The sequence below is a fragment of the Lissotriton helveticus genome, chromosome 5_1 (assembly GCF_964261635.1).
Source record: "Lissotriton helveticus chromosome 5_1, aLisHel1.1, whole genome shotgun sequence".
Classification (NCBI taxonomy): domain Eukaryota; kingdom Metazoa; phylum Chordata; class Amphibia; order Caudata; family Salamandridae; genus Lissotriton; species Lissotriton helveticus.
The window spans coordinates 490,840,466-490,867,075 of NC_136065.1; the positions used below are offsets into that span (position 1 = coordinate 490,840,466).

At 42.2% G+C, this 26,610-nt stretch overlaps 1 protein-coding gene across 3 annotated transcripts in view; it reads right to left on the reverse strand.

Moving 5' to 3' along the window:
• The window catches only part of LOC144754687 (protein-arginine deiminase type-3-like), a 584,450-nt gene that overhangs the window by 101,039 nt on the left and 456,801 nt on the right, over positions 1-26,610 (reverse strand). For 2 of the 3 annotated variants that reach the window (XM_078642808.1, XM_078642809.1), the window contains exons 8-9: positions 19,090-19,193; positions 8,669-8,780 (exon numbers count right to left, since the gene is read on the reverse strand). The exons of the other annotated variant lie outside the window; for it this stretch is intronic. In XM_078642808.1, the coding sequence (XP_078498934.1) occupies positions 8,669-8,780; positions 19,090-19,193 (216 nt within the window). The remainder of the gene's footprint in view (positions 1-8,668; positions 8,781-19,089; positions 19,194-26,610) is intronic. 3 annotated transcript variants of the gene reach the window in all.

Genomic DNA, 26,610 nt, shown 5'->3' on the forward strand with positions numbered 1-26,610 from the left:
GACATATACATTCATTCTCGCATTTGTGTGTGTTTTTGTAAACCGAATAAATCCAGGTTTTCAACATATTTTTTTAAACATATATTGCACCAAAGAAGCAATAAATATAATTATAAATATCGCTATCATTTGTATTGTGTGCAATTTAGAAATTTGCTCGGCAGTTAGGACAAATTATTTATGTTTAAATACATGTACACCACCAATGATTAATACACAAAAGTTATCTCTAAATGACATCATATAGATAACAATGCTTGTTTTTAACTAGAAGATCTATCATATATATGTCTAAATCTATTAGTGCAAAAATTGCAAAGCAGCAATTAAATTAAAGTGCATATAGAACTGTGCACAAATACGTGCAAAAGAAGCAAAAAAGTGCATACTGCATGAATCAAGAAGTATTCCAATATTTATAACTGTAATGTCTCAGATCCCTGAGGTACACTTACATTAAAATTTATGAAATTCACAAACTTCTAAAATATCACATAACAGTATAAAAATTGCTAAAGTTAAGATCACCAATTCTCAATAATATAAATATCCATATATATATATACAAGAACGTGTAAAAAAGTGTAAAAGAGTGTAGAAAAATGTAAAAAATCCATCATTATATATACAGTTAAATGTCAGTACCAGGGTTTCTACAAAAATGGTCATGATAAAAACAATATAGATAGAGAGAGCCTATAGATATATACATATACAACACCTTATAATTATGTACTCAGCAATAGGGAGCCTAACTACTGAGTAAGTTGTGTATAATAAGAGGAATAGATGCTAAATATATGTATTCCTGATTACAGAAATATATTGTGTCTCATAAAAAATGATGCATCTCTTCAGTATTATTAAGTCCATTCGGCCATTTGCTGTCAAATTCCAGAATCATTTTGTTTCAAGTTGTCTTAGTAATAATTCTCGATTTCCACTTCTCCTAAATTTAGGAATAGCTCCTACTACAAAGTATTTGAGGCAAGCCACATCATTGTTATGTGTGTTTTTAAAGTGGCGAGCCACCGGATAGGTCGGATCACTATGTAGGATGGCCCGTAAATGCTGCAATATCCTGACATGCACCTGCAGCTTGGTACTGCCGATGTAGTTCAAGCCGCAGTTGCAGGTCTGAACATATACGGCATATTCAGTATTACAATTAAAACTGCCGGTGATAGGTATTTCTTCTGTGCAAAAGGGAGTCGAGTAATGGGTGGCATTTAATCCAAATTTACATGCTCGACAACTAGAACATTTAAGAAAACCTTTTGCAGGTTGGAGCCAAGAAATATTATGTTTTAATTCGGGGGCGTCCTTGTCCAAGACAGTTCCCATATTTTTGGCTCGTCTGAAAGTAATAGTAGGAGTCTGCGGGAGTCTGGAACTAAGGACATTGTCACTTAGTATGATAGGCCAATTTTTCTTTATTATGGCTTTCAATTGTCTATCATCACTACTGAATGCAGTTATTAATCGTGGACAGTCTTTGGCATGTATTTGATTGACAGATGTAGCCTGTATTTCTGTCTCAGTATCTATTGGATCATTAATCTTAAAAAGGCTTTCTCTTGTTCTAAGTTTTGCTTTATCTATTGCTTGTTTTAATACAGTGTCAGTATATCCACGTGCTTTGAAACGTGTGACCATTTCAACAAGGCAGAGATCAAAATCAGTTGTAGAGCTGCATATTCTTTTTAATCTAAGGATCTCACCATACGGGATGCTAGATATTAGATGCTTCGGATGCATACTAGTTGCATGAAGAGTTGCATTTCCAGCGGTGGATTTCCTATGTAATGTAGTTTGAAGAGAGGAATTGGTGATGTAAACCTCAACATCTAAGAATTGCATGCGAGTCTCATGAATATGGGCAGTGAAATTCAGGTTTAAGGAATTAGTGTTTATATCTTGTACAAACTTGAGTGCTTGATCTTTACTTCCTTCCCATAAAATGAAAATGTCATCTATATATCTTAGATAGCATTTGATGTTTTCATCCACCCAAGTTTTATGTTGAGCAGCGAGGACCTATTCCTCCCACCAGCCAACGTGTAAACACGCATAGCTGGGAGAGAAACAGGCCCCCATTACTACTCCTCTCAGTTGTTTAAAAACCTGGTTACCAAATAGGACGAAATTGTTATGGAGACACCATTCAATGAGGCATACAATAACCTTATTGTGTTTGTAATATTCAATAGGTCTATTGGCCAAAAAGTGTTTAACTGCAGCCAATGCCTGTGCGTGATCAATGCTAGTGTAGAGAGACTCTACATCTAGCTTTATTAGCAGCATATCAGGATTCCATACTAGGTTTTTAATTTTTTCTAGGAAATCGCTAGTATCTCTTACAAAGCTAGGCAAATGCTTCACTATTTCTTGCAGAAAATAATCACTATATTCTCCTGCTTTTTCCCCTACGCTTTTGATGGCAGATATATTAGACCTTCCCGGTATGGGACTTACACCTTTGTGTATTTTGGGGATCAAATACAATGTTGGGAGGACAGGAAATTCCACATGCATAAATTTGAACTCTTCAAAAGAAATTAGACCTTCCCTACGCCACTGTCCCAGCATGCTGTGCAAAGTCCCATTAGCGTTTGCGTAGTCCTTTTGCGTCAATTTCTCATAACAAATATTGTCATTTAATTGTCTGTTTGCCTCTTGTATGTAGGTTGCCTTTGGCCAAATTACCAAATTGCCCCCCTTATCAGAGTTTTTAATTACGATCTCGTTGTTATCTCCCAATTTCTTCATTAATTTCACATATTCACGCTTTGTATTTAAAATTGTCTTTCTCTTTTTACCTTTGGTACTTTGATATAACTTCTTGATATCATTTGTTACACAGTCGTGGAAAATGTCAGAGTGTTTGGGCATGAGTGGTATGAAGCTAGATTTACTCTTAAATGGACTTAGACCCGCTCCTTTTTGATGTATGTCAATTTTACTTAATCTGATTTGGGTCGCGAGATCTGGATCAATTTCTGGTGATTGTGACTTAGTGGTACTATTCAGGTCATGTATATCCAAAAAGGTATGGGTATCCGAGGCACATAAGGCACTAATATAATCTGTTTGGTGTCCATCTGAACTGATGTTTACATTATCTTCAGATATTATAGTATCTTTGACAGTTTTAAGAGCAAAGTGTTTTTTCAATGTAAGTTTCCGAATGAAACAGAAGAAGTCTATCCGTGTCATGGTGTAATTGAAGCTCTGAATGGGGCAATAATTTAATCACAAGGATAGCAATTGTTCCTCTGCTTTGCTCAAAATAACTGTAGATAAATTGATTATAGTATTGTCTACTGACGTTTGTTTACCCAAGTGCTTTTCTTCTTCTTTTGTTGAATTTTGTTTGCACTTCCGTCTCCTTTCTTTTCTACGTTGGTTTCTCCTCTGCCTGTCGGTTGTCTTTGTTGCCTCAGTTGTAAGGTTTGTAGTCTTTCCTCCACGATAAAATCCATCTCCTGTTCTAAATTGAGTTTTGTTAGTCCTTGTAAATTAGAGGTTGCGGAGTCCATACTTGAATCACTTGTTAAGGAAACTGAATCTAAACTGAGCTGCTTTCGTCATCATTTTCGTTTACTGGTGAATTTCTATTAGCACTTCCCAGAACATGTGATGTAGAGGAAATGTTCACGCTCTTTTTGCTGTATTCTTGTCTTTTTGCCGTATTGTATTTTCGGGCAAATTGTGAAGATCTGTCCATTATTGTAGTCGTCTTCACCGCGTGCGAACTTATGGGCTTTGCGCAATTTAAATTTTTCCTCATGTTTTTGTAAATAATCATTAATTATATCAGTTAATTTCTTTATTTCTTCAGTTCCTATTCATGTTTCTATTTCTGTTTCAATTGCTTTGATTATCTCCAATGTGCTTTCATGATTTATGGCCGCTTATTTAATTAGAATGCACACTAAGTTCATTGATGCGTCCAAATTGCTCTCTCCCCATTCCTTTAACATAGCAGGGTTCGGTTTATCAAAGCTAGGAGCTAGGAGAATACGTAATCCACGTGGGACTCTGCCTAGTTCTGCATATTTACTCACTGACTTGTGTTCCCACCATTTAGTAATTTCCAGTTTTTTATTTTTCTCCAAATCTTTAAATAAACTTTTCATGCTCTTTAATTGTCCTGTATTTTCATTTTCATTTGGTGTTTTCTTAGAATTCCTTATTAGTGTTGATATATATATATATATATATATATATATATATATATATATATATATATATATATATATATATATATATATATATATATGTGATTCACCAAATTGCTCAAAGCTTTTTAGAGGCACACGACAGGTCCCCGCCCTCGGGGCTTGAAAGGCTTCAAGGTTTCACGTGTCTTTCCGCTTCTCTGTATATTGCTTGCCGACGCGTTTCAGGGAAAACCACCCCCTTCTTCATGGGCTGCTGTAAGACACACTCGAGAGGCATTTTCCACGTCATTTGACCTTTATTTATGTTAAACAAACCCCCAGGTGGGCGTGTGCTCAGTGCACCGCCTCCACTGCTTGATGGGACTTGTGGTCCTGGAAAATGCAAAGTTCATAAATATTTCTTATAGTAAGTTCGAGTGCTCTCACTGATTACTGCATTCATTGTCCTGCCTATAGTAGGCTGAGTTGCGGTCCAGCACGTTTGTTGCAATAGCCAAGGAGTCCTGTGCTCCAGGAATCCTCACCAGTTGAGGACTCGGAGCCTCGCAATGCTGACAATTCGTTTCAACTGTCAAGCCACGATGGTGCCTCTTCACGACAGAGCTGCCATGTAGAAAATGATTCACCAAATTGCTCAAACCTTTTTAGAGGCACACGACAGGTCCCCGCCCTCGGGGCTTGAAAGGCTTCAAGGTTTCACGTGTCTTTCCGCTTCTCTGTATATTGCTTGCCGACGCGTTTCAGGGAAAACCACCCCCTTCTTCATGGGCTGCTGTAAGACACACTCGAGAGGCATTTTCCACGTCATTTGACCTTTATTTATGTTAAACAAACCCCCAGGTGGGCGTGTGCTCAGTGCACCGCCTCCACTGCTTGATGGGACTTGTGGTCCTGGAAAATGCAAAGTTCATAAATGTTTCTTATAGTAAGTTCGAGTGCTCTCACTGATTACTGCATTCATTGTCCTGCCTATAGTAGGCTGAGTTGCGGTCCAGCACGTTTGTTGCAATAGCCAAGGAGTCCTGTGCTCCAGGAATCCTCACCAGTTGAGGACTCGGAGCCTCGCAATGCTGACAATTCGTTTCAACTGTCAAGCCACGATGGTGCCTCTTCACGACAGAGCTGCCGTGTAGAAAATGATTCACCAAATTGCTCAAAGCTTTTTAGAGGCACACGACAGGTCCCCGCCCTCGGGGCTTGAAAGGCTTCAAGGTTTCACGTGTCTTTCCGCTTCTCTGTATATTGCTTGCCGACGCGTTTCAGGGAAAACCACCCCCTTCTTCATGGGCTGCTGTAAGACACACTCGAGAGGCATTTTCCACGTCATTTGACCTTTATTTATGTTAAACAAACCCCCAGGTGGGCGTGTGCTCAGTGCACCGCCTCCACTGCTTGATGGGACTTGTGGTCCTGGAAAATGCAAAGTTCATAAATGTTTCTTATAGTAAGTTCGAGTGCTATCACTGATTACTGCATTCATTGTCCTGCCTATAGTAGGCTGAGTTGCGGTCCAGCACGTTTGTTGCAATAGCCAAGGAGTCCTGTGCTCCAGGAATCCTCACCAGTTGAGGACTCGGAGCCTCGCAATGCTGACAATTCGTTTCAACTGTCAAGCCACGATGGTGCCTCTTCACGACAGAGCTGCCGTGTAGAAAATGATTCACCAAATTGCTCAAAGCTTTTTAGAGGCACACGACAGGTCCCCGCCCTCGGGGCTTGAAAGGCTTCAAGGTTTCACGTGTCTTTCCGCTTCTCTGTATATTGCTTGCCGACGCGTTTCAGGGAAAACCACCCCCTTCTTCATGGGCTGCTGTAAGACACACTCGAGAGGCATTTTCCACGTCATTTGACCTTTATTTATGTTAAACAAACCCCCAGGTGGGCGTGTGCTCAGTGCACCGCCTCCACTGCTTGATGGGACTTGTGGTCCTGGAAAATGCAAAGTTCATAAATGTTTCTTATAGTAAGTTCGAGTGCTCTCACTGATTACTGCATTCATTGTCCTGCCTATAGTAGGCTGAGTTGCGGTCCAGCACGTTTGTTGCAATAGCCAAGGAGTCCTGTGCTCCAGGAATCCTCACCAGTTGAGGACTCGGAGCCTCGCAATGCTGACAATTCGTTTCAACTGTCAAGCCACGATGGTGCCTCTTCACGACAGAGCTGCCGTGTAGAAAATGATTCACCAAATTGCTCAAAGCTTTTTAGAGGCACACGACAGGTCCCCGCCCTCGGGGCTTGAAAGGCTTCAAGGTTTCACGTGTCTTTCCGCTTCTCTGTATATTGCTTGCCGACGCGTTTCAGGGAAAACCACCCCCTTCTTCATGGGCTGCTGTAAGACACACTCGAGAGGCATTTTCCACGTCATTTGACCTTTATTTATGTTAAACAAACCCCCAGGTGGGCGTGTGCTCAGTGCACCGCCTCCACTGCTTGATGGGACTTGTGGTCCTGGAAAATGCAAAGTTCATAAATGTTTCTTATAGTAAGTTCGAGTGCTCTCACTGATTACTGTCCCATCAAGCCTTTCAAGCCCCGAGGGCGGGGACCTGTCGTGTGCCTCTAAAAAGCTTTGAGCAATTTGGTGAATCATTTTCTACACGGCAGCTCTGTCGTGAAGAGGCACCATCGTGGCTTGACAGTTGAAACGAATTGTCAGCATTGCGAGGCTCCGAGTCCTCAACTGGTGAGGATTCCTGGAGCACAGGACTCCTTGGCTATTGCAACAAACGTGCTGGACCGCAACTCAGCCTACTATAGGCAGGACAATGAATGCAGTAATCAGTGAGAGCACTCGAACTTACTATAAGAAACATTTATGAACTTTGCATTTTCCAGGACCACAAGTCCCATCAAGCAGTGGAGGCGGTGCACTGAGCACACGCCCACCTGGGGGTTTGTTTAACATAAATAAAGGTCAAATGACGTGGAAAATGCCTCTCGAGTGTGTCTCACAGCAGCCCATGAAGAAGGGGGTGGTTTTCCCTGAAACGCGTCGGCAAGCAATATACAGAGAAGCGGAAAGACACGTGAAACCTTGAAGCCTTTCAAGCCCCGAGGGCGGGGACCTGTCGTGTGCCTCTAAAAAGCTTTGAGCAATTTGGTGAATCATTTTCTACACGGCAGCTCTGTCGTGAAGAGGCACCATCGTGGCTTGACAGTTGAAACGAATTGTCAGCATTGCGAGGCTCCGAGTCCTCAACTGGTGAGGATTCCTGGAGCACAGGACTCCTTGGCTATTGCAACAAACGTGCTGGACCGCAACTCAGCCTACTATAGGCAGGACAATGAATGCAGTAATCAGTGAGAGCACTCGAACTTACTATAAGAAACATTTATGAACTTTGCATTTTCCAGGACCACAAGTCCCATCAAGCAGTGGAGGCGGTGCACTGAGCACACGCCCACCTGGGGGTTTGTTTAACATAAATAAAGGTCAAATGACGTGGAAAATGCCTCTCGAGTGTGTCTCACAGCAGCCCATGAAGAAGGGGGTGGTTTTCCCTGAAACGCGTCGGCAAGCAATATACAGAGAAGCGGAAAGACACGTGAAACCTTGAAGCCTTTCAAGCCCCGAGGGCGGGGACCTGTCGTGTGCCTCTAAAAAGCTTTGAGCAATTTGGTGAATCATTTTCTACACGGCAGCTCTGTCGTGAAGAGGCACCATCGTGGCTTGACAGTTGAAACGAATTGTCAGCATTGCGAGGCTCCGAGTCCTCAACTGGTGAGGATTCCTGGAGCACAGGACTCCTTGGCTATTGCAACAAACGTGCTGGACCGCAACTCAGCCTACTATAGGCAGGACAATGAATGCAGTAATCAGTGAGAGCACTCGAACTTACTATAAGAAACATTTATGAACTTTGCATTTTCCAGGACCACAAGTCCCATCAAGCAGTGGAGGCGGTGCACTGAGCACACGCCCACCTGGGGGTTTGTTTAACATAAATAAAGGTCAAATGACGTGGAAAATGCCTCTCGAGTGTGTCTCACAGCAGCCCATGAAGAAGGGGGTGGTTTTCCCTGAAACGCGTCGGCAAGCAATATACAGAGAAGCGGAAAGACACGTGAAACCTTGAAGCCTTTCAAGCCCCGAGGGCGGGGACCTGTCGTGTGCCTCTAAAAAGCTTTGAGCAATTTGGTGAATCATATATATATATGTATATACATATATATATATATATATATATGTATATACATATATATACATATATATATACACATATATATATATACATGTTAGGTTCTTGGCTGAACAGTTATGCTCTTTTTGTAGGAAACTACTGACTTGCAATTTTACAATATGTGATGAAAATAGAGATTTTACTTTGGAGAATGCTCAACTTTAAAACACAAATAGTGATGTGGCGTAAAACTCGTGAGCAGATGGAGGACAACACAATGATAATGACAACGTCACTAGCTTATAGGTGGCTAATATTTACAAAATTAGAGTAAACCTTCTCAGGAGGACCTTCACATTTTACCTGGATCCACTGGTCGGAACGACTGTCCTCTGGCGGACAGATCCTTAGCTTGCAGTTCGCTCCCTGTACCAGATCTGAAACTTGCTCTAGAAAGGTTTGGTTGAAAGGCAGACTGAAAAAGACAACATAGGAAAGTGAGAACAGAACAAGCCTACATTTCGCTACAGTATGTTTCACACCTTTCTCCAAAAACATGCAGTAGTAAATTACTGTATTTGGTAGAGATCCACTCTTAACATCCAGAGTACAGAATGGGTCAGGTAGTAATACTAATGTGCATGCACTTTTGCAATACAGAGCAACACAGTTAGATTTGCATTATGAACCTCCAGAGACAGGGAGGATTCACTCACCGCTATATTGTTCTGCAATAAAGATTAGGCTCTTCTTTACTTGACCCAGTGGGAATGTTTTGACACATCCTCTGGTACCTCCTTCCTCCAAATAGGAAGTTCCTCTGTGAATGAACTCAAGCTGGATGTGGATATGCCTCTGAATCCTATGTCACATCCAGACCCTAATTGTAAACATAGTTCATAATGGGGAAGCTTAACCAGTGTCGGAGCTGCGTTCAATGCCCGACTGGGTATTTTGAAAGTTAGCGCTTTGGCATTTTAATCCCTGATGTATTTTTAAAGCATACTTTTAATCTTTCTAACTGCTGCCACCAACTTGTATCCTTTGTCCAAGTTGCGTTGGGCTATTACTACCCTTTGCACTTTACTTTTCCTCTTTGGGGGCTATATTGGGGAAGGCTGTTGTTCGCGGTCCAGATGTCTTACGCTGCCTATAAAAGAGGCATGCTGACGTGGACGCACTGGGAAGCTTAACCGGTGTTGGAGCTGCGTTCAATGCCCGACTGGTTAATTTGAAAGTTAGTGCTTTGTCATTTTAATCCCTGATGTATTTTTGAAGCTTACTTTTAATCTTTCTAACTGCTGCTGCCAACTTGTATCCCTTGTCCAGGTTGCGTGGGGCTATTACTGCACTTTGCACTTTATTTTTCCTCTTTGGGGGCCATATTTGGGAGGCTGTTGTTCGCGGTCCAGACGTCTTACGCTGCCTATAAAAGAGGCATGCTGACGCGGACGCACAGCATACGCGGGTAGCGGGTGCGCCGCTGGCGCGCCTAAGGCAAGCCCGTCTGCGCCCGTCCGCGCTTGGACCAGGATCAGGGAGAGCTCCCCTGTCTGTAGGTCCCCAGATATAAGGAGGTACACTAAACAATAGTTATTGGGGCTTATGCCAGGAGGTAGTACACTGAGATGTCCCAGGCTTATGGTGGAACAAGGAGTCAATCAACCAGCTGGGTATATGACATTTGTGGGTTACAGCTGCCTACCCTTCTTGATCTACCAGTTTGTGGTCTTCACATTATGCACTCAATACAGAACACCCTGGGTCTACACAGACAGAGTGAGAGAGAAGTGAGTCAGCCAAATGAGGCAAAAACTAGGGTACCAGTTTGTTGGAGTGGGAGCAAGATATCCTTATACCAAGACCCATCAATCACCCAAAGTGATGTCTCATCATCTGGGTTTAGGTACCATCCTATCAAGGAAAACCGATCTATATGTTTGATCGGAAAAACCTTGACTCGTAGGAAGGCTACAGGATGACTGGTTAACCCACAAAGAGCTTGCTCACATCCATAGACTCACTTGAAAAGGTGAGAGGATCAAAAGAGTGTGAGTAAAGTGCAGCGCTAAATAAAAGTGGAAAAAAGTGGTGTTCTAAAAATGACTAAGGAGTACTTATCGCAACTTTATTCATCAAGTCCCCTTGACATTGTTAAAAAGCAGGATGTTGACGCTCAAGATATTCAAGATGTCAAACAAAGTGAAAGGTCGACATGTTTCTGCCCTCGCGAAGATCTAACTGTATCGGGGCATTCTTCAGGACCAGGCTATAAACAAATACAGCTGCTGCTACAAAAGTGTAAATTATAATAGTGCAAAATTATATTATACAGTACATATACTCCACCGGTAATGTCCAACTTGAGTAGTTTTACTGGTACATTAACCGAAACCTGTAAAAAACAAGCATCATGTATATGTCAAAAGAATTACTCCTCAACTGAACTCACTCTCAAACACACTGTACTAGCGTGAAGGAACGCTTATGCATTTCTTATGTTATGTGGTGATACTCATAGTTGGTTTATCACTTACCCATAACAATTGGGTGTAGCCCTCACCTCTACCTGGCTCATTACTCAGGTAAGGGGGCCCGCTCTAAAATAAGGACGAAAACACACAGTCAGTGATATGCCTGCATCACTACTATGAACGTCTTAAGTTTACTAAACTCTCTCATGACTAGGACCAATGATCAGTACAGCCCCGCCGATCTAATCCTCGAGGGGTACCTATCATTAAAAAGAATTGAATCTCTGTTTAACAAGAGGATGGTGTCCTCTCCATAGTGAAAACCATTTCAAATACATTACACATCTTAGTGTTCCATAGCTCCTCATTGGGGTATCCTGATGTCAAGTATAGATAAGTTAGCGGTATCTCAAAGCAGATATCAAGGAAGATATTAATGCAATCACTGTTAAGCATTCTGTTCCCTGATACTACTTTCAGCGCTTACCTTCCTCATCTATGAATTCCTTGCCTTTGGGACTCACCTATCCGTCGGTACCCCGGGCCGTCAGGAGTAATGTCCGGAGGTACCGACGCTCATTCTTAGAGTGGTTTTTATGTCAAATGGCGGGCTCGTCGGTAACGCGGGGTCCTGTTAATGCAGGGCGTCCGCGGCTCAGCCTGCTCTCGTGCAAAAATCAACGCGCTTGCGCGTGATTACACAGACTACTCTAAAAACACTCAACCTTCACCGCGCATGTGCGGTGCATAATACACTATGACGGACTCATTCGACCTACACTGCGTATGCGCGGTGCAGAGTACACTACGACGGAAGCGCTCAATGGGAGAAAAGGGCATTTCTTTCACTGGGCATGTTCCAATCTCAGCTAGTGCTCTCCTTATTACATACTCTAAGTGACAAATGGCTATTCTCGGCCTCATCTATTCGTAAAGGTCAAGCAGGGAAAGAATCCCACTTAGTCACTGCAAACGTGCCCAAGACTTAGCTATTTATATCTATTATTTCTAAAGCTAGAGTGGTGCTGCTAGTGTAAATTTATTGAACGAATACCCATGTTCGATTAATTGTCGGTATCTCAGGACACATGTGCCGGAAAAATAATAATAAGTGTCTAACCCTTGCTGGACTATCAGTCTACTGATCATGTAATAGGCACTTTTAAACCCAAAAGGTTACTTAGTGTGAATACTAACACAATTCATAGAGTGCGAGTATTGAAGTTATGTTTCTTGGTACTATGTTGGTTCTTGTGTGAAATGTTGTTCTATTAGTCTAGTGCCAGCCACGGAATCTCATCATTAAGCCCGTCAACATCAGTATGTAAGCGGAACACCCAACGTTGTTCACGCTGTAGAAGGAATTTTTTGATATCAGTGATGTGAGTAGGAATGAATGGCTTCTCTAGAATCACCCAGTGTAATTCTGTGTCAGAGTGTCCTGCCTCTACATAATGGTTGGTAAGTTTAGTGGCACTTCTTTTACACCGAATGGTGCTGCGGTGTTCAGAAATTCTCACCTTGATCTTCCTAGATGTCATCCCTACATATCTCTTTTCGCAGGGACACGTGATGAGGTATATGACCCTCTCAGTATTGCAGTTTGTGTGTTTATTAAGGGTCCAGGGCCTGGTAGTGCCTATGTCCACCTCAGTCGTGTGACAGGTTAGTGGACATACCGAACAGTTGCCACATGGAAAGTGACCTGTCACTGGTGGTAGGCCCCATATCCCTGGTTCTGTGGGGTCAGGTTTTAATTCACGTGGTCTGGTATGTACCAATCGATCTTTGACATTCATGCTTCTCTTGAATGCAAACAGCGGAGGAGGTAATGTCTTTCCTCCGATTTCCAGAATTTTCCAATGTTTCAGGATGCTCTTCTTCAGGGCATTGGAATGTCCTGAGAAGGTAGTTACACACGTCATCCTTTGTGTATCTGTGCCATCATCTGATGTTGTTGCTCTGGGCTCCAGTAGTGCGTCCCTGTTGTTATTGGACGCTCTTTTTAAGGAAGTCTTGATTGTCTTTTTCGGATACTGCCGTTCTCGCAGTTGCCCAGAGAGTGCAGCTGCATGTTCCTTGTCCAAAGGGCAGTTTTTGAGAGTCAGGCGGAACTGTTCGGATAATGCAAAATACAAGGAACATGCAGCTGCACTCTCTGGGCAACTGCGAGAACGGCAGTATCCGAAAAAGACAATCAAGACTTCCTTAAAAAGAGCGTCCAATAACAACAGGGACGCACTACTGGAGCCCAGAGCAACAACATCAGATGATGGCACAGATACACAAAGGATGACGTGTGTAACTACCTTCTCAGGACATTCCAATGCCCTGAAGAAGAGCATCCTGAAACGTTGGAAAATTCTGGAAATCGGAGGAAAGACATTACCTCCTCCGCTGTTTGCATTCAAGAGAAGCATGAATGTCAAAGATCGATTGGTACATACCAGACCACGTGAATTAAAACCTGACCCCACAGAACCAGGGATATGGGGCCTACCACCAGTGACAGGTCACTTTCCATGTGGCAACTGTTCGGTATGTCCACTAACCTGTCACACGACTGAGGTGGACATAGGCACTACCAGGCCCTGGACCCTTAATAAACACACAAACCGCAATACTGAGAGGGTCATATACCTCATCACGTGTCCCTGCGAAAAGAGATATGTAGGGATGACATCTAGGAAGATCAAGGTGAGAATTTCTGAGCACCGCAGCACCATTCGGTGTAAAAGAAGTGCCACTAAACTTACCAACCATTATGTAGAGGCAGGACACTCTGACACAGAATTACACTGGGTGATTCTAGAGAAGCCATTCATTCCTACTCACATCACTGATATCAAAAAATTCCTTCTACAGCGTGAACAACGTTGGGTGTTCCGCTTACATACTGATGTTGACGGGCTTAATGATGAGATTCCGTGGCTGGCACTAGACTAATAGAACAACATTTCACACAAGAACCAACATAGTACCAAGAAACATAACTTCAATACTCGCACTCTATGAATTGTGTTAGTATTCACACTAAGTAACCTTTTGGGTTTAAAAGTGCCTATTACATGATCAGTAGACTGATAGTCCAGCAAGGGTTAGACACTTATTATTATTTTTCCGGCACATGTGTCCTGAGATACCGACAATTAATCGAACATGGGTATTCGTTCAATAAATTTACACTAGCAGCACCACTCTAGCTTTAGAAATAATAGATATAAATAGCTAAGTCTTGGGCACGTTTGCAGTGACTAAGTGGGATTCTTTCCCTGCTTGACCTTTACGAATAGATGAGGCCGAGAATAGCCATTTGTCACTTAGAGTATGTAATAAGGAGAGCACTAGCTGAGATTGGAACATGCCCAGTGAAAGAAATGCCCTTTTCTCCCATTGAGCGCTTCCGTCGTAGTGTACTCTGCACCGCGCATGCGCAGTGTAGGTCGAATGAGTCCGTCATAGTGTATTATGCACCGCACATGCGCGGTGAAGGTTGAGTGTTTTTAGAGTAGTCTGTGTAATCACGCGCATGCGTGTTGATTTTTGCACGAGAGCAGGCTGAGCCGCGGACGCCCTGCATTAACAGGACCCCGCGTTACCGACGAGCCCGCCATTTGACATAAAAACCACTCTAAGAATGAGCGTCGGTACCTCCGGACATTACTCCTGACGGCCCGGGGTACCGACGGATAGGTGAGTCCCAAAGGCAAGGAATTCATAGATGAGGAAGGTAAGCGCTGAAAGTAGTATCAGGGAACAGAATGCTTAACAGTGATTGCATTAATATCTTCCTTGATATCTGCTTTGAGATACCGCTAACGTATCTATACTTGACATCAGGATACCCCAATGAGGAGCTATGGAACACTAAGATGTGTAATGTATTTGAAATGGTTTTCACTATGGAGAGGACACCATCCTCTTGTTAAACAGAGATTCAATTCTTTTTAATGATAGGTACCCCTCGAGGATTAGATCGGCGGGGCTGTACTGATCATTGGTCCTAGTCATGAGAGAGTTTAGTAAACTTAAGACGTTCATAGTAGTGATGCAGGCATATCACTGACTGTGTGTTTTCGTCCTTATTTTAGAGCGGGGCCCCCTTCCCTGAGTAATGAGCCAGGTAGAGGTGAGGGCTACACCCAATTGTTATGGGTAAGTGATAAACCAACTATGAGTATCACCACATAACATAAGAAATGCATAAGCGTTCCTTCACGCTAGTACAGTGTGTTTGAGAGTGAGTTCAGTTGAGGAGTAATTCTTTTGACATATACATGATGCTTGTTTTTTACAGGTTTCGGTTAATGTACCAGTAAAACTACTCAAGTTGGACATTACCGGTGGAGTATATGTACTGTATAATATAATTTTGCACTATTATAATTTACACTTTTGTAGCAGCAGCTGTATTTGTTTATAGCCTGGTCCTGAAGAATGCCCCGATACAGTTAGATCTTCGCGAGGGCAGAAACATGTCGACCTTTCACTTTGTTTGACATCTTGAATATCTTGAGCGTCAACATCCTGCTTTTTAACAATGGCAAGGGGACTTGATGAATAAAGTTGCGATAAGTACTCCTTAGTCATTTTTAGAACACCACTTTTTTCCACTTTTATTTAGCGCTGCACTTTACTCACACTCTTTTGATCCTCTCACCTTTTCAAGTGAGTCTATGGATGTGAGCAAGCTCGTTGTGGGTTAACCAGTCATCCTGTAGCCTTCCTACGAGTCAAGGTTTTTCCGATCAAACATATAGATCGGTTTTCCTTGATAGGATGGTACCTAAACCCAGATGATGAGACATCACTTTGGGTGATTGATGGGTCTTGGTATAAGGATATCTTGCTCCCACTCCAACAAACTGGTACCCTAGTTTTTGCCTCATTTGGCTGACTCACTTCTCTCTCACTCTGTCTGTGTAGACCCAGGGTGTTCTGTATTGAGTATATATGTGAATAGGGGATATTCACCCTGCAGGTCTGTAAAACATCCCTTAGACCCCCCAGTATTGTTGTCGTGATTAGACTTCACATTATGCACACTGCTCATTCATTGAATGGTACTAGATCTATTAAATGTGTTCTCTTTAACTCCAGGCCCTTAGTTAAGCATAGCTCAGAATGCGCACCTCTCCTAGAAGAACACAATATTAAAGTTCAATTTAATGCGGAAGCCTGGACAGATCTAGCCTGACATGGTGAAAGCCTCCAGGTTTTTCCTGTTACTCCTTAGATAGACCCCTAAGAAAAGGGGGGGGGGTTAGTGGTCATTTATCATGACACTCTGAATGCAGTTTTCCATCCTGCATCTAACACTTCCTGTGAAGCACTTTTCTTTAATATCAGTGCTCAGGGTTTCGATACCTTAAAGGGGGTGCTTCTTTCTTGTCCGCCTGACCTTAGACTGGGGTTCTTAGAATCGATTGGCAACCACCTTGAAGATGGTATGAGATTAAACTTTTTCACGGTACTTGGTGACTTCAATTTCTATCTTGAGGATCTTAATGATTCGGACACCATTTGCCTGAATAGAGTAATGGAAACCGGCGAGCTTAAACAGCTTGTAGTGGGTCCCAAACATCTTAAAGGACATACCTTAGATGGGATTTTCTCTAACAATCCTCACGTATCCTTTTCTGAGGTATTCCCTTTGGCCTGGTCCGACCACAGTGCTATAATTTTTGAGATGAGGGAACCATTAGATCCAATTTCGAATAGGGTCAACCTGAAGACGCAGGAAAAAAGGGCGTGGAAAAACTTAGTGGGTTCACAACTAGAGGAGGTTTTGATGAGTACCTTACCTCTTCCCATTTTAGAGATTGATAAAGCCGCCAAGGCCTATACTGATTGGATAGTTTCAGCTTGTAATAAGTTGGCTCCGATCACTAAATGGACTCCTAAGCGTGCTCATCCTTCGGCTCCATGGTACTCTGATAAGCTCAAGCAGCAGAACCTGGCTTGTAAAACATTTGAGCGAATCTGGAGAAGCGGTTACATCACTAACAAAATGAACTATAAGCATAGTCTTAAAGTCTATAAAGAGATGTTGCTGGACACAAAAAAGACCTTATTTTCTAGTAAAATCCTTCATACCAGATCAAACCCTAAAGAGCTTTTTAGAACAGTGAAAAATGTAACTTTGCCTAATGTCATTAAAAAGGATAGCAGTCCAGAACTGCGTGAAACTCTGGCCACCTTTTTTCTTCAAAAAGTTGAGGGTATTTTTTCTACTTTTTCTCCCAAATCGTACGAGGTAGGTTTACTTCCTGGGAATTCCATCCAAAAAGAACCCGATCCCAGACTAGTTCTTGACCAGTTTTTACCTCGTAGGCTGGAAGAAACTGCTAAACTTCTTAGCTCTACTCGATCAGGCTCCCCCAGTGAGCCCTGCCCAGTTTCAATTCTTAAATTGTTTCCAGAAATAATCAGTTCCGTTTTATACCCACTGATTAACAACTTTTTTTCGACTGGAATTTTTCCGATTGACTGGAAAAAGGCATCTACTCTACCTCTTTTAAAAAAAACACCTTAGACCCTCTTGATCTTGGCAGCTATCGGCCTATCTCTTGGCTTCTGTTGCCTGCAAAAATTATAGAGAAAGCCATGAATATTCAACTGAGTTCTTACTGTAATAACAACAATGTGTTTGACAACACTCAATATGGCTTTAGAGCTAATCACAGCACAGAACTCGCTTTAATTAAATCATGTGAAGAGAAAAGGGAGGCTCTTGATTGTGGCGGGAAGGCTGTTTTGATAATGTTGGATTTGTCAGCAGCTTTCGACACGGTCCAACATAAGGTGTTGATGGATCGGTTGTCTGAGGTTGGAGTTTGTGGTGTTGCTTGGAAACTCCTTCAAACCTTCCTAGCCAATAGAACCCAAACTCTCGACCTGGATAGTCATAAATCTAGGCCGTTTAGCCTCCCATGTGGGGCCCCTCAAGGGTACTCGCTGAGTCCCACTCTTGTTAATATTTATGTGATACCGTTAGCTGTACTGATTAGATCTTTTGGTTTCCAGTTAACCTCATATGCTGACGATACTTTGATAGTTTTATCCATCAAAAACAGTCATGAACAGGAGGTGGGAGCTCGCTTTCATGGCTGTATGCAAGCCATAGTAGGTTGGAAGGCTTTAAATTGTTTAAAGCTGAACTCAAGTAAGACTGAGGTGATTGTATTCGGTAACAACCCGCATATTTGGACCCCAGATTGGTGGCCCTCAGAGTTGGGAAATCAGCCTACTCCAATCCTGAAAGTAAAAACCTTAGGGGTCATTGTGGACAATAGATTGACGTTTAATGACTACATAACCTCAGTAGTTTCCTCTTGCTTCTTGATCATGCGAATGCTGAGGGAAACCAAACCCTTTCTTTCTCAAACTGACTTTAGGACAGTAGTCACAGTCCTTGTTATGTCACGCTTAGACTACTGTAACGGCATTTATCTGAATGCCCAAAATCAACATCTTAATAGGCTCCAGAAAGTTCAGAATGCAGCCGCTAGGCTTCTGACAGGTATACCAAAATTTGCTTCGGTAGAAAGGGAGTTAACTCGACTACATTGGCTCCCGTTGAGGCAAAGGGTCGTTTTATGGCCTTTTGCGTAGAATTTAAGGCTCTCAACAGTATTGGCCCTGACCATTTGAGGCAAAAATTCAAATGGTATGCCCCGACCAGGACCCTGCGGTCTAAAGGAGCAAAAATGATCTAGATCCCCATTGTTAGGAAATCCAGCTAGGGAGGCAGGAGCTTTATCACCAGCGCGTCCAAGGCTTGGAACGAGCTTCCGTTTGCTCTGAGAAATGCCGGAGACCTTCTCTCCTTTAGAAAGGGTCTGAAAAGCTGGCTCTTTATTCATTGAACCCCCTTCGACTATCGCTTAAGCAGAACTCAGCGCCATGACACCCGAGGGTAATCGTGCGCTTATACAAATTTAATTAACATAACATAACATCACACTACTAGGGATTGCCTCAACGGGTCACGCAAGCACGACAGCAAGGCCTTTCCCATACAGGATCTCAACAAGTAAAACATTCTGTACACGGCATACTCTTCATGTAGCATCCTATCAACCAAATAAAGTGCTGTGGCATCCCTAAATGTGAAATCATGATATACATTAATGCTACAGTATAACACACTACACAGATGCTGCCTTTTTATAATGTAAGGCAATCATCCAGCATTAGACATCGTCTAGGATGAACCACCATTGTCAGAGTAGAGAAGTTAGCCAACCAGCAAGCCAGAGACAGCTCTTTCTCTCTGGTGTGGGGAGCCAGTGAGTTCAACTTCCTTACCTGCAGACATAGACCTCTTGAGGTGACAGAGTGTTTGGGGTCATTATCCATGGGGCAACTCTGAAAACAATCTCCTCCGTAAACACTGGGGTTTCCGGAAAACTCTGAAGGGAAAAACAAAAAAAGGAATACCATTGCTGACACCTCACAAAGGCAGAGTATGTGTTATATGCTCCGATCCAAGCAAGAACATCTTCCCCACACCACCACTTTCTTCTTACAAAGTTCTTCACCACGCCACTAAAATGGTCCCTTGAGTTGAAATGCAACTTTTCACCTTTGCCAAATTTCCTTTAAAAAATCCAATGTGCTTTGATAACCAATCGATTTCTCATTCCCTGTCCTGCTCCTTTCTTTGATCCGGCCTTGTCTAGCTCCGATCCTCGACTCCTAGTACTTTACCATGCAACAATGACATCTGTAGAGGGGGACCGATGAGGCCCATGCCACAGTTCCATTTGTCCTGGCCTCAATCTGTCCCACAACCACAGTTGTTGAATGGGCCAGCAGGCGACCCAGAAAACAAGCACTTCAAACGCCTATAGGTTGCGGTCTTGGGTCCAAATATCTTTGTCAATGCTTTTGGGGATTCTTAACTGCATCTGTTAAAGCAAAATGCCTTTTACCAATGCTATTTAGCATTGGCAGAAAAAATCGCAAAGAAGCAGCCGCTTTTGGTGGTTGTGTTATTCTGTGGGTGAGCATATGCATCACCATGCATGCATGTACAAAATGACACAGGTGAGATTGTATTTGATTTTTTAATGACCACTCTAGGATGGGGCAGCACCACTTAGATCATTCCATAACACAAAGAAATGCTAAGTGTTCAAAAGCACTTTTGTGAGGGCTAGCAGCTATTTGCTGTATGGTCCACCAGAAAACAAACGATTAAATATATATTTTTTAAAACAACCTTGGGGGTGGGAGTGATCAATGGGGGAAAGCGTAGGGGAGCTACCAAAAGGAAGTAACTGGGAAAGGGCCAGTGGAGTTTTAAATTAAAAATTGAATCAGGTGAGGAGGGAGACATGCAGAACACATGGGAGATAGAAATAAAGGTGGGTCAAGGGAGAAAACCCGGACAGAGCACCTTGGAGCACGGGGGGTGTCTTGGCAGGTGGATAGAAAAGCACACAAGGAAGGGGGAGGAGGGAATTTAGCAAGAGGAAAAGGAAACAAGGACAATAGCTAAAACACACATGCATTCTCATGGATTGCTCAAACTAAAAGAAAAAAGTAGTTCCCTAAAATTGAGCAAGGGAAGAATACAGGTCAGTTAAGTATAAGAATGGTAAAGAGGCTATTCCCCAGAAAGAGACAAAAACAAGAGCGACATGGAAAGCCATTGAATAAGAAGCAAGCAAATGAGTGTGACACTAATCTCAACCAATGGTAAGCAATGATTGGGCTAAAAGCCTACTGTACGTTCTTGGTAAGCCCACAATAGATCTTTTCCAAACTACCAGCATGTGCCCTCTGTCAGGGAGACCTAAAAACAGACATTGCACCTTATCAGCAGGCTTAAGGTGTCCATATTGCTATATACATTGCTATATACAGGCGTAAATAAAAACTTTAAAGAGTTTAAGTAAATATAAATATATATATATATATATATATATATATATATATATATATATATATATATATATATATATATATATATATATATATATATCCACACACAGCGCAGGTTTGCCCAAAGCGGAGAGACCACAGGAGGTAAAGAATTAGGCTTGTATTCTTTTAATGTTAGCTTGCCAGCGGACACTGCATCAGTCAGATTACTCCAAAATTAAAATTGCCAGACGCGTTTCAGGACACCCATAGTCCTTTCTTCAGTGGCTTATGGTTGAAGGGAGACAGGAAGCACTTTTATTCACGCTCAAAAATCAATTAACAAACACCTGCCAATGAGGGCGCGGCCGTATGCACAGCCTTCTGGTTGTTGGAGTGCGCGAGTGTTTTCACCAAGTGGGCGTGCTACATGAGTCCTCTGTATTGCACCAATTTAATTCCCAAGTGGGTAGGTGTAAACTGCTGTGCGTTGTCGGCCCTGCTTTTTCGCCGCCATTAACGAGCGATCTGACCTGGTGCAATACAGAGGACTCATGGAGCACGCCCACTTGGTGAAAAAGAATACAAGCCTAATTCTTTACCTCCTGTGGTCTCTCCGCTTTGGGCAAACCTGCGCTGTGTGTGGATGTTTTCCGGCCGGTCCCGGTCGGGGAGATGACCCACCGCTGAAGTGCGGCTCCAAACCTGATACCAGCGGTGTCAGCAGCAAGGAAGGAGGGGTTCTGGCACCCTGCAGGAGGGGGTCAGATCGCTCGTTAATGGCGGCGCAAAAGCAGGGCCGACAACGCACAGCAGTCTACACCTATTCACTTGGGAATTAAATTGGTGCAATACAGAGGACTCATGGAGCACGCCCACTTGGTGAAAACACTCGCGCACTCCAACAACCAGAAGGCTGTGCATACGGCCGCGCCCTCATTGGCAGGTGTTTGTTAATTGATTTTTGAGCGTGAATAAAAGTGCTTCCTGTCTCCCTTCAACCATAAGCCACTGAAGAAAGGACTATGGGTGTCCTGAAACGCGTTTGGCAATTTTAATTTTGGAGTAATCTGACTGATGCAGTGTCCGCTGGCAAGCTAACATTAAAAGAATACGAGCCTAATTCTTTACCTCCTGTGGTCTCTCCGCTTTGGGCAAACCTGCGCTGTGTGTGGATATATATATATATATATATATGTCAGAAGAAACCCTACCGCTTCTAGTCGCGGTCACAAGCGGGCGCAGACCACCTCTCCTCCAAAGTATATCTTGAATAATATCAAAACGCCAACACACGATTAAAGTGTCAGCAGTGCAAATTTATTGCTTTCCATAGCAGAGCAAGTGCTCTCCTTGACGCGTTTCGCTCCGCAGGCGGAGCTTGATCACATGACGCGTCAGGAGTAGGCAGAGCAATATGAAGTGGTTAAAAGCCCAAGCGCCTAAAGAAACAGGACGCATGGGTGAAAACGATACAATCAAGCAGAAAAATAACTGTTTACATAGTTTGTTGGCAAACGAGGCAAAAGAAAGAATTATAGCATAGTGCTTTAAAATTCCATTTAAAATCATTGTTATGTGGTGCTAGATGGTTTCCAAGATTGAATATATAAAGGCATGGAAATAATGGATAAAATATCCAATAATTCATGTCAAATTGATGTTACTACCTCAATTTCAATAGCAGAAATAAATTTCGAATACAAAAGTGCTAAAGCATAAATATGTACATTGCTACAAATAGGTAGAGATCCAATAGATTCAAGTGCTAGTGCATAGAGGTAGCTGTCATATTACCCAAATCATATTCAATTCAACACATATTTGTTCATATGTCTCATGCCAACTACTTAATGCTTGATTTAGTAAAGTGCAAGTGCTTAAAATGTGAAACAAAATTCACAATGAAACTAAGTTATTAAAAACAAATGCGGCTGATAGCCCTACTTGAACTTGAATTATGTAATTTACTATCTTCCTCAAGAACACATCCTACTTGTAAATACAAATGTATCAATACATTTAATTTTCAGCAAAGATTAAATGAGACAATGTCAACCACAGGAAAAGTACAGAAAAAGAAGAGAAAAAGAAAAAAGAAAAAGAAAAAGAAAGAGAAAAAATAGAAAAGCAAGAGTTGAAATAGCATCAAACATTACAAATAATGATGTAGCTCATCAATAACATTCAAACCATTAGGGGATCTCGAATCTAGCAGCAAAATGAAATATGCTTCCCTCTGCCTGAGTAATCTTTCTCGGTCACCACCTCGTCCGGGGTTAGGGACTGAGCACAATAAAGTATACTTCAAATCCTTTAGTTTATTATCATGCACTGCCTTAAAATGGCGAGCCACCGGATAGTTTGTATCTGAATTCACTATTGCGCGTATGTGCTGTAAAATGCACTGGTTGGCTGGCAGCTTGGTGCTCCCAATGTATGATAATGCACATGTGCATGTTAGTTGGTAAATGACAAATTCACTGCGACAGGTTAGATGTTCATTAATTTTTATAGGCCTTTCGCTGAACGCTGATGTATAGTGCGTGCCATTGACAGCAAATGTACAAGCCCGGCAGGACGTGCATCTAAAAAAACCTGTTTTAGCAAACCAAGGACTTTTAACAGTGAGCTCAGGCTGGGTTTTGTCCAATGCATCTTTCATGGACGGTGCCCTCCTAAATATGACTACTGGTGATTTAGGTAAGATTGGGCCTAGAATTACATCAGTCAGAACAATTGGCCACTCTGCATTGATGATTTGTCTTAATTTACGCTCCTGAGAGCAGTAGGTGGTTATAAGGCAGACAGACCCCCTAGAAGCTGATTCAGAGGTTTCAATAGTTCTAGGAGTCAAAAGTTTGTCTCTCGAACGCCTAGATGCCTTTAAGAGTGCGCGATTTAAAAGATCTTTTTTGTAACCGCGCTGCAAAAACCTTTGCATGGAATCAGCCAAGCATTGGTTAGTTGTCTTTGAATCACTGCAAATTATTTTAATGCGAATGAATTCGCCAAACGGAATGCTATTGATGGTATGTGGAGGGTGAGCACTGCGGGCATGAAGAATAGATTTACCCGCAGTGCTTTTCCTGTGTAATTTGGTGTGAATCTGACCCTGATCAATGTAGACATGTACGTCTAAAAACTCAGCTGAGTTTGATGTTATGGTAGCAGTGAATCTCAAATTGCGGTTATTGTTGTTAATGTCATTGACAAAGAGTGCTGCCTGTTCCTGTGTGCCCTTCCAGATGATACAAATATCATCTATAAATCGCCAATAATAGGCTAGATGTTGAAGCCAGTGGCGATTGGCCCCATGGAGAACGTGCTCCTCCCACCAGCCAACATGTAAACATGAATAACTGGGGGAGAAGCACGAGCCCATAGCAACCCCACGCTCTTGATGAAAAATGTCCTTGCCAAACTGGAAATGATTGTTAGTTAAACAAATGCGTATCATCAAGGTAAAATTGGATTGCTTCCAAACCGTGCAGATGATGAATGCTAGTGTAAAGGGATTCAATGTCCATAACCAGGAAACAAAAATCAGAACACCAAGTGACTTGCTTAATTTTAACAAAAAAATCTGTGGTGTCTTTGAGGTAAGAGGGAAGTGAGGTCATGTGGGGTTGAAGGAAAAAAATCAACATATTTAGAAAGATTTTCATTGATGCTGTCTTGTGCTGAAATGATAGGACGTCCGGGAACTGGGGTGGTGCATTTGTGAATCTTGGGTAGGAGGTAAAAGAAAGGGGTGATTGGGGGTGATTGGGTGTGTTACACTAAGAAATGTAGCCTCTTCTTTTGTGAGGAGCCCTTGTCTTTGCCATTGACTAATGCTTTTTCTGGTGGTTTCGTGTGTTTTTAACATGGCAAATTTAGTGGTCTTAGTATAGCATAGGGGATCTTCTAACTGACGAGCTGCTTCCTGAAGGTAATCAGATTTAGCCCACAAAACAGTATTCCCCCCCTTGTCCGCATTTTTCACTATCACATTTGGATTACCCTGTATCTTTTTAATGAGCATTAAATATTGTTGATTGTTATAGTCATTTTGTTTCTTACTACCCAACACAGATCTGTTCAAAGTTTTTAGTTCAGTGATGACTCTGTCACTGAACACATCCAGTGCGTCCTTCGGCATCAAAGGTAAAAACGTAGACTTTCCCTGAAAAGGACTTGGTGATGTTTTATTAACTGCAATTACTTGACTGACTGTGGGAGCTTGTTGAGAACTGTCCTCATATGCTAATGAAATAAGAGTTTGAAGACCCCCTAGATTTTTAGCTTGTAGTGGTTGTTCTTCAGATACTTCAACCGGCCTTTCAGTGTCTTTATTAGCTAATTGCGGATGGATTTGAAAATATTTCATTAGCTTAATTTTTCTAATAAATTTGAAGACATCGATTCGTGCCCATATATATATGTTTAGATGGCGAGACATGTTGAGGTGGTGAAATAAATAATAACATTTGCACTCACTTTTGGGTCCGCTCTCGTTTGTTGGTGGCAGCAGCGGCGACGCAGTGGAAAGCGAGGATTTGCAATATATATATATATATACACACACACACTGACACACAGAAGCACAGAAACACACACACTCTTTACAGTTACCCTTTGTAGGTGGCCCGCACCTCTGAATGTGTGTCCCCCCCGAAAAATCTCTTCTAGAGACCTCCCAAAGACATGTGAAAAGAGTCTGGGAAATCTTCCGGCACCAGAGAATGGGCGACTACGTAAAAGAGGACGTGAGGATGACCATGCAGCAGGGTGCGGGTCCATATGTGGTAGGGGGAAGGTATGTTGCTTGTGGACAACCTGTGTCAATGCAAGAGTTTCCCACTATTAAGCCACCAGCCCTCAAGTCATACAATCTACACCCTGCAATTGTCTCTTTGCTGTTGTCACCATATTCGCAGACTGAAACATATTTAGTTTACACTATTCATCCCATTACTTTATATTTTATGCCATTTTTCTTATTGTATGTTATGTTGTTCGCGTACTTACATTCTAGATACAATTTTAGATTATTGCTTGATGCGGTGCAGTTCTCACTATCCCACTGGCATTTATATTAAGGTACAGACTGGCTTTTAAAATTGTTGCCGCTTGTTTCTATTACTGATAATGAGCATTTCAGAAGCCTGCCTGTTAATAGGGGAGTATGCATCTGCAGCAACTCATCATTTAATACTATTTCAAATGCAGGTTAGGCCTTTCAAAAAGTGCTTCTTGCGCATCATTTTCAAAAGTGCATGGTTTGTATGTCCAGTTATAGTTACATTTTGTATCTAGTCTGTTTCATAGATTTGTGTTCTAAATGATGACTGTTTTAATATATCAGTACATTATATTTTCTGGCTTAAATGGGAACCCCTCATCTGGGAATCAAAGCAAAATTATTGTTTAATGTTACTGGGCAAGAGATTACATGTGGGAGACTAATATATTCGTTTCAGCACTTGGTCAGCCCAGAACAAATCAAAAGCTTAAATGTGATGATACCCGCTGAATAGCAATAGTATTTTTTTGTTTTGTTTCCCGTATACCATGGCTCTATAACATTTCAGCGCACAACACAAATTCAGATAAAGACAGGGTAGTGAACGTTTGGTAATTTCCCTTCTCTTAGGTGAAAATCTGCTTTTTCTCACATAACACATCTATGACGGCAACACTCCAAATATGTCCACCTCAAATGTCTATTGGATATATATGGATAGGCCTTTTGCAGCAAATTCTTTAAATGTAGGATCATTGAGAGTGATAGCCACCCAAAATGAACAGTCACATGACTATTCTATAAGTGGACGGACAATTGGGACATAAGCTCACAGGCAAACTTGTCTAGCATTCTACAGACGCTGGGGGGCACCCAGTAAGTCACATGGTGCTATCTCAAACTTAGAGTACCGCCTCAATTATGCAAAACACGGAGTGGGGTCTTCTGGATAC